The following is an 8,362-nucleotide window of genomic DNA, read 5'->3' as shown; positions in this document are numbered from 1 at the left end:
ATCAATGGCAACATCAAGCATCTAAGGAATTTGTTTACTTTAAATGATATTAAAGTAAAGGCTAGAAAGTTAAAGTGTTTGTTAATCTCACTAAGCGCTTTATTTGGAGTATTTTGTTGTAGCGAAACAACACAAATTTTAATAATTGCACTAAATCCTAGGAGGAATTGTACCACAAAGTGGGGTCACTTTTGATGGGTAAGAATTCGAGGAGAGGAAGCTATGAATAGAGCTCACCAAATAACTCAAGCGACTGTTATTGATTATTCAATCACTCTAGAGGATTGAGCTTACCCGAGACATTTACTTTTTGTTCCTATTTTATTTCTGTTAGTTTTTACTACTTGATATTGATTGTGGAATGGTACGTTGGTAGTTTGTTGCTTGTTAAGATTTTACTTATTTACTTACTAATGTTGGTAAAACTCGTCGATATCTTACTGGTTATACTTTGATTGTTTGTTGGAGTTCTTATATTATAATATGTATTTTAAATATGTGTTGGGTTAATATCTGTTTGAGATTAATAGTTTATTTTTAAGTTTAATTGAAACGGGGATTGAGAACTTTTTGTTAAAAAAGAATTTGGAAATTGGAAGCTAGGAAAGCTATGGTCCACCCTCTTACCAATCAGGGCCGGGTCGGGTCCAGTTCGGGCTTAGGATGGGTTTCGGGCTATCGGGCTATCGGGCGAGATGAGCCGTCCTACTGCTAGTGCTAACCGAATAACGTTCTTCACCCTTTCTGGCTTTTGCTCCAGTTGACCATTCCTCCACCGACTATACACACAACTTTATTTAATGTCGTATATCTTCCTTCCCCACTCTCTTCCCCGCTTCCCGCTAAGGCGCCGGCGATTACCCACACCACCACTGACATCTACTACTAAGAGTCTCCGGGCCATGCACTCAACTGCCCCTACGCTACCCTCGGATACCCAGCAAGAGGACCAGGCCATTAACTACCACAACCGCACCAAGCACTCCCTCACCTCCGGCTACGCCCGGGGCCCACGCGGCCTCGACTGGGCCAACCAGCCGAACCCCTTCCTCCGCTTCCTCTCCTCCCCTTCCCTCTCCCTTCCCCATCCCCAATTACTTCCCCATGACTCCCCCAATTACCACTCCCTCTTCTCCTCCTCCTGCTTCCCTTCTCCCCCTTCTCCTCTCTCTGTCTCCTCTCTCTCCCGCCTCCTCTACGACTCGCTCTCCCTCTCCGCATGGAAGACGACCGGACTGTCGACGTGGTCCCTCCGTGTAAACCCTAGCAGCGGCAACCTCCACCCCACCGAAGCCCACGTCATCTCCCTTTCGCCGCTGCCAGGCTCCCCGTTCGCTTCTCCGTTCATCGCCCATTACTCCCCCAAAGATCATTCCCTCGAGATCCGCGCCTCCCTTCCCTCCTCCCTCCTCCCCCCGCCGTCGTTGCTCCTCCTCTCCCTTTCCTCCGTCTTCTGGCGCGAGGCGTGGAAGTACGGCGAGCGAGCCCTCCGCTACTGCAACCACGACGTCGGCCACGCGATCGCCGCGGTCGCGATCTCCGCCGCCGCGCTCGGATGGGACGCGCGCCTCCTCGACGGGCTCTCGCACGATGATCTTGAGGTGATGATCGGTGTCCGGCATTCCTACCCGCCGCCGTCGGGCGAATTGCCGTCTCGACCTGTTCGGGGAAATTTCCCATGGATCGAAGCCCAGCACCCGGATTGCGTGCTACTCCTCTTCCCGGCTGGCGCCGAGCCGGACGTGGATTACTCGGCTCTAAGCTCAGCATTGCGGAAGTTCCCTTCCTTGGAGTGGCTTGGGAAGCCCAACTCGCTTAGCAAAGACCATGTCTGTTGGGATGTCATATACCGGACCGCAGAGGCGATCAAGAAGCCACGGGCGGCGGCAGCCCATGATGAGCGGTTCTCGATAAATCCATTTCATAAGAGTGGATTAATATCAGAGGGATTGTATCAGGATTTTACGATTAGGGAGGTTGTTAGGAAGCGGCGAAGCGCAGTGGATATGGACGGAGTTCATGTTATGCAAAGGGACACTTTCTACCAGATTCTCTTGCATTGCCTGCCGTCAGGGGAGCTTGGTTCGGGAGAGAAGCAGGGAAAGCAATATGCGTTGCCCTTCAGGGTCCTGACATGGGACGCAGAAGTGCACGCCGTGCTTTTTGTACATAGTGTTACGGATTTGCCCAAAGGCTTGTATTTCCTGGTGAGGAATGAGGGTCATCTTGATGCGTTGAGACGGGCAATGAGGACGGAGTTTGAATGGACAAAACCTGATGGGTGCCCAGATGGCCTCCCACTGTATAGGCTTGCTAGAGGTGACTGTCAGGAGCTTGCCAAGCAGTTGTCGTGCCATCAGGTATGGAGATCCATCATCCAATTTTAATTTGAGGTAGAAGGTTTGATGTTTCTGTGCTGTTTGTGTTCTTTTGGTGAATGCTACAGTTTCAGTGCTCTTTCCCGTTACTGTTCTATTGCCTTCCTATGAAGCAATTGGACTAACAGATGCCATTGTTGCTAAGTGAATTATCCTTATTATTTGCACATTTTGTCGATCTTCTTGTTGTAGAGGAATCTAAAGTCTTAACTTTTTTTTGTTAAAATAGGTTATGCATGTTCCAAGTTGTGGCAAGATTGGTCCTCAAAGCGAGAGAGTTATTTGAAGTTATTTATTAAAGTTTATCTACATTAGTTGCTTGGTTTTGAGGAATGAATAAATTGGATGATTGGAAAGAATGTATTTTGTTTATTTTGCTTTGTGATCCTTCTCTTATTGATCTAACCATGATGCAAAATACAGGATATTGCCTCAGATGGGTGTTTCAGTCTAGGGATGGTTGCCCATTTTGAGCCAGTTTTGCGTGAAAAGAATGCGTGGATGTATCCACGGTTGTTCTGGGAGACTGGAGTTCTTGGTCAAGTGTTGTACCTCGAAGCACATGCTGTTGGGATTTCTGCTACGGGAATTGGTTGCTACTTTGATGATGCTGGTAAGCAACTCTAAACTACAACATTTACGCTGCAACTTCTCCTCCATGATTCTAGTATTTTAGGCAATACATTTGACTGATTATTATCTAAATGTTTAGTTCTAAGTTTTCTGCTTTTTTAATAGATCCATGATGACAATATCAACTAGGGATCGTTTTACTCTTTATAGATTAAATGACTACATTGAAAACTGTATTTTCATTACTATTGCTGTTACAACTCATTTACGGAACTATTTCAAAGCATAAGGTGTAGTTCTCTTGGACATACGGCTGGCCGTACACCCTTCTTAGTGCATTAAACACAGCCTGTAGTATGTAGACATATAATAGAACATCTCATGAAGAACAAAACCATGAATGAGTAACCAGCTTATCAAGAACAAAACCACATAATTATATACCCAATACAATCATCCTAATATGAAGTCAACAGACTTATTTCAGATCTAAAGTTCTTGCAAGGAATCAAAACACTAGATAACCTGTAAGACGCAAGTATGGAAGGAACATAAACTAATTTGACAAATTACAATTTGATCCTCAAATTAATTTAGCTCAAATTAAAATCAGTTGGGTAATTTGAAATTCAGTAATTCACAATTTGTAGAAATTGATAAGCATTGAAATAAATTGCAATCACATCCACGCAATTTTGTCAAGGCAATTTTTCAAGATATTCAATGCATATCCAAAGTAGATGACTAATCAAATTAGCATATGATCAAAACATGAAACATGACCTATGTTCATAAAGCTCAAACATGATAAGTCATAGTCAATGTAAGCAAGTTCAACATATCATGTCAATATAAGCAAATCATGTAGTAAAACAATAAAAATCATTTCTCCCACTTAAATAAATTCGTTTTCCTTTTGTCAAATATTGGCAAGAGTAATAAAAGGTAAGGATAAAACACCACATTGAAAAGAGAACTAAAAAAATGCAATGGAGGCTGTTTGAATGACATTAAGAATTCCCCAATATTCAGATAAAAAAAATTAGCATAGAATTCAAAAATCCGAATTAGTCATATGGCTATAAAGTAATCAAAAAATTTATGCAACTAGACCAGCGATTGCTCAGAAGAAATCAGTAATCAATCAAAGGCAATCATAACCATTTGTACCCCTTTTTAATGACAATTTTTTTATTTGTTAATACAAAGCATTAAACCTCAGTGTTTATTAAAATATTTTCAATTCAATTCCAAGCAACTAAAACTTCATTCCATAAAAATAGCATATTGGCTTTAAAATTGCGTATCATTTTAACAAGCCAATGCAATAAAATCTGTAAGTCGAATCGGAAATTTAAATTAGCAAAAAATTGTGTTTTAAGTATTTTTCAAATTTGACCCAAACACAATAAATCCAAAACTCACTCGGTCAACATGACCTTCAGTAGTAAAAAATTATTATGTTACGATCCGATCATATGGGTTAAGTCAAGTCGAGTTGAGTCAAATTAGTTACTTAGCTTTATCTTTCTGTTTTGAATTTCAAATAAATTGGATAATTCGCATATGGATCCGATCCGTTAGGGATTTTGCTCCTCTAAATAGGGATGGATATGAGTTGATAATGATCATTGAGAGAAATCTGAGTTTAGTCAGTTATTATTTTCGTCTTTATCTTTTTACATTAGCTATTAGATTATCTTTATCTTCATAAGAGTAGATTTTAATCGTAGATTTCTTTCAAGCATCTAAACCCTAGCCATATTCTACCTCCAGTAGCCACTCTACTACACGGCCGTCCACCATCCTCTGACGACCGCCATAACGTCGAAAATTACCGTTCTGCCCTCCCTGATCTATCTTCACTATTTTATTTTTATCTTTTCATCCAGACCTTCAATTTAGGTGAAACTAAAGCCATTAGAATCTTAACTCGTGAGGCTATCTCCTCCTAAATTTTCATAATCATCCTACGGATGGATCATTCCAGATCTGATCCGTAACACATTATGAAATAGAGCTCCATTTGATCTTGTTCTTTTGCTTGGAATATTGGTTACTTGTCAAAGAAGTGAAAACTGAAAAGTAGATGTGTCACTTTGCTATCTCAATCTGTTTTTCTTCTTTTTCTCCTTTTGATTGATCTTTATTGAACTTGTAAATAATTTGTAAGAGATTAATTAGCTTTAAAGAAATTAAATTCTAATTCCTTTATTATCTTATCTAGGCTTTTCCTAGATTTGTTCTGTTCATGCATATGAACTTCGAAAAATTTAATCTTATCAATTTTGGAAACTACTTTGGAAGGTAAATTATGAGATAGAGATAACGAATTATTCAAATCCTGTTGAAGTTTCTTCTTAAAGTTGCTCCATTTCATTGATCAACTTGACTTTCAATTTGTTCTTAGTTTTCAATCTGTCTTTTCTATAAGTTTTAGGTTTGCCTTTTGTAATTTGTAGTCTATTAAACAAGGTATTGCAAGCAGCTTGAAGCTCCATGTCGTCCTCAGTATCCGTGCTTTAAATTTGTCTATCTGAAAAGGCATCTTACAATAATAATAAATGGAAGGAAAAGTAGTAAAGACAATATAATTATCATGATTGGAATAAGACTCGACAATATAAATTATCTTGATAGGGATTAAATTTGACAATATAATTATCTTGATCTAAATAATATTTGGCTTTTACCACGTTATCAAAATCCTCTGAATTATTCTCATCTTCAATTAAGATAATATGATCTCTAATGAAACTCAATTTCAAAAAACACCCTATAATATATGAATGATAGAAAACCCTGAAAATCCATATCCAAACTTGATCTCTCTAAAAAAAGAGAAACTCATCCTAACATTTGAAAAACATAATCCTACTAAGACTAGAAAAATCAATATTAAAAGTACTACGAAAATTGAAATCTAGTGGAAGAGAGAAAGGCTAGTACGATTAGGAAAAATAAAAACACAGCGAAGACCATGACACAATATTTTTAATATAAAAATTCTCTCTTATTAAGGAGAAAAACACTACGAATTTGTCTAGAACAGATAAATCTACACCAATATAAAAAATAAGACTTACAGTTCCTCTTGATACACCGATGCCTGAGTGTTTATGTAACCTCTTGCATGCATTCTGCACGATAAACTATTCCTGTAAAATAGAAAGCCTCTATTTGGTTTGCACATGAGCTATAGATCTATCTCTTAGAACAAGTGTTGTAGTAGATTGATGAATGGTTCAGCTTCTTCGATGTTTTAGGTCAGTTTATAATGTAGAACAAGCACTCGGAACTATAAAGTAGCTTTCATAACACTTTGATAGAAAGCATGCTATATGAGGAAACCTAGAACTTGTGTATACAATACTTTGATCTCCCTGAGTTCAGTGAAGTCCCTTTGTCTCTAGGTTCCTTTTATAAAGTATGAAAAACACCTCTGGTACATATTCTGAGAATTAGCAAAAGAAAATTTCAGTCCAATTTAGTTTATTACTTTCTTAGTTCAGTCACAGTTGATTGATTCGAACCAAGTACAAATCAGTTCGTTCCGAACTTATATTTCTAAAGTGAATTAGGTTGATTTTTGTGTCTCGGTTCGCACCGCCTGACTGAGTCTTGCATATTGCTGGATTTTTCTTCTTTCAATGGAACTCAGATTTCTTTGCACGTATCAATCTTCTCTGAATAATATGAATTGATCCTATAAATTTTCTAGATTGTACAACATAGTTTGCACATTACAAGTGTTTTGATAAAATTGCACTTGTACCCTATCTCATTGGTATATAATTGCTTAGTCTCCCTTCAGTCTTCAATGTTCAGCAAAGCTTGACATCGCTACACCCACACCCTGATCCAAGCTTTTGTAACCACCTTTATTGGTTTCCATTTTTGTGTGTAGAACCTCTCTATCTCTCTCCCTATATGCTAATGCATATGCTAAGCCATCACATTTGTGATACTCTTTACTTGAACTAGATCCTTCTTTAGTTATCATCATCTTTCATATCCTGAGTGCTAGGAACTAATTCTTCAGTTATTGTCGGTGTACAATGTGCAATAACTCCATCTGGAAGTAGTTCTCACTGATAGGTGAGATTACCTCCTATTGATGAATAAACATGATGGCAGATAACTAACGGCAAGCACCATTTTGACTAAGAGTGCAAAATAGGAGAATAGGATATAGGCAGTCAACTCAACAAGCTCCTTCCAAGAGTATTAGGAGCATTTCAAGCATATCAGGCTCGGAAATAGTGTAATTTTGGTTTTTTGACATTAATGCTGCCTAAGCAACATAATGCATTGCTGGATATTTATTGAGTCTCCAATAATGAAAGTCCCTTTGTTTTCACCAAAGGAACTTCCCTATCGGAAATTCTCTTCAAGAGCTGTTCTTTTAATTTAATTAGATATTTACTCCATACAAATTTAATCATTCCTTCTTAAAGTGTATGTTTTGCTTATGTCTTTCAACCTTTGATGAATTTGTCTACTCAACTTGGCATTGTATTGAGAAGGTAAATGAACTAAAACCAATTAGAAGAATCAAGGCGCCAAGTCTATGTTCTAGCATGTAAAGCATAAGCTTCACAAACATGGTGGGTTTTGATCACCAATTGCTCCAAAAGATACCTGGTAGTGATAAACCCTGTCAGAAACATTATCCTTCTTTTCAGTTTATACTTCCAACGGAATGTGTAAAATTTGAAAGGAATCTCTTCTTTTTTTTTTACTTCTACTTTCAATCATATCTGTTCTTATGAAATACACAAATGATAGATACAAACTTCCGCTTTTTGTCATGCAGTTCATGAGGTTCTTGGCTTAAAAGATTTGGAGTTCCAGAGCCTCTACCATTTCACTGTCGGAGGTCCTGTGGTCGACAAGCGGATAATGAGTCTGCCCGCATATCCTGGTCCTGGAATAGATGCCTAATCTTCTCAAGTGGCAATTGAGCTCTAACAATTTATATGTTCTGGTGATCGGTCGCTGGTATCGTCTTGTACAAATTGCATTTACTCTTAGGGCTAATATGTGATGTGTTATAAATTTTCATTTGATTTCTTGGCCTTACGTCATGGAAAGAAGAGTGTACATGCATACTATATATATATATATATATATATATATATATATTTCAAACTTAATACTAAAAATAGTCTATTTCACTGTAGCTATACATAAATTACTAAATTGTTAATCATTTTATCCCGTCAAAAGTAAAATGTTGATTGAATCAGTATTTCTTTAAATAAAACATTATTGAAACAAAACACACCGAATAATTCAGGCTTAATTAGAAAAGGAGGTTATAATCTAGAAAAAGAGGATATATTATAACGCCGTAATTTTGTGCTCGTTTATTAATTTTAATTATAAAATATATTGTTAAGATATAGAAA

The 8,362-nt window shown here is 37.9% G+C and overlaps 1 protein-coding gene across 1 annotated transcript; it reads left to right on the top strand.

The window, feature by feature from the left end:
- Positions 1–774: 774 nt before the first annotated feature.
- LOC140761017 (uncharacterized) lies at positions 775–8,079 on the top strand. Its single transcript, XM_073098179.1, has 3 exons — positions 775–2,360; positions 2,802–2,991; positions 7,768–8,079. Exons 1-3 carry the CDS (start codon positions 801–803, stop codon positions 7,893–7,895), a joined length of 1,878 nt encoding a protein of 625 aa, XP_072954280.1. The 5' UTR covers positions 775–800; the 3' UTR covers positions 7,896–8,079.
- Positions 8,080–8,362: the final 283 nt, after the last annotated feature.

Source organism: Typha angustifolia, chromosome 6, assembly GCF_048772165.1.
Source record: "Typha angustifolia cultivar Huaian chromosome 6, ASM4877216v1, whole genome shotgun sequence".
In the NCBI taxonomy this organism is placed as follows: Eukaryota; Viridiplantae; Streptophyta; class Magnoliopsida; order Poales; family Typhaceae; genus Typha; species Typha angustifolia.
The sequence above is the reverse complement of the archived record's forward strand: the minus strand, read 5'-3'. Positions and strand labels throughout refer to the sequence as shown.

What these genes read in the sequence shown, in the direction of transcription:
- LOC140761017 (XM_073098179.1), top strand. Translation starts at nt 801, where the DNA reads ATGTCGTATATCTTCCTTCCCCACTCTCTTCCCCGCTTCCCGCTAAGG. An exon ending in AGCAGTTGTCGTGCCATCAG is followed by an intron (nt 2,361 to 2,801) that starts GTATGGAGATCC and finishes TGCAAAATACAG; the next exon opens with GATATTGCCTCAGATGGGTG. An exon ending in TTGCTACTTTGATGATGCTG is followed by an intron (nt 2,992 to 7,767) that starts GTAAGCAACTCT and finishes TTTGTCATGCAG; the next exon opens with TTCATGAGGTTCTTGGCTTA.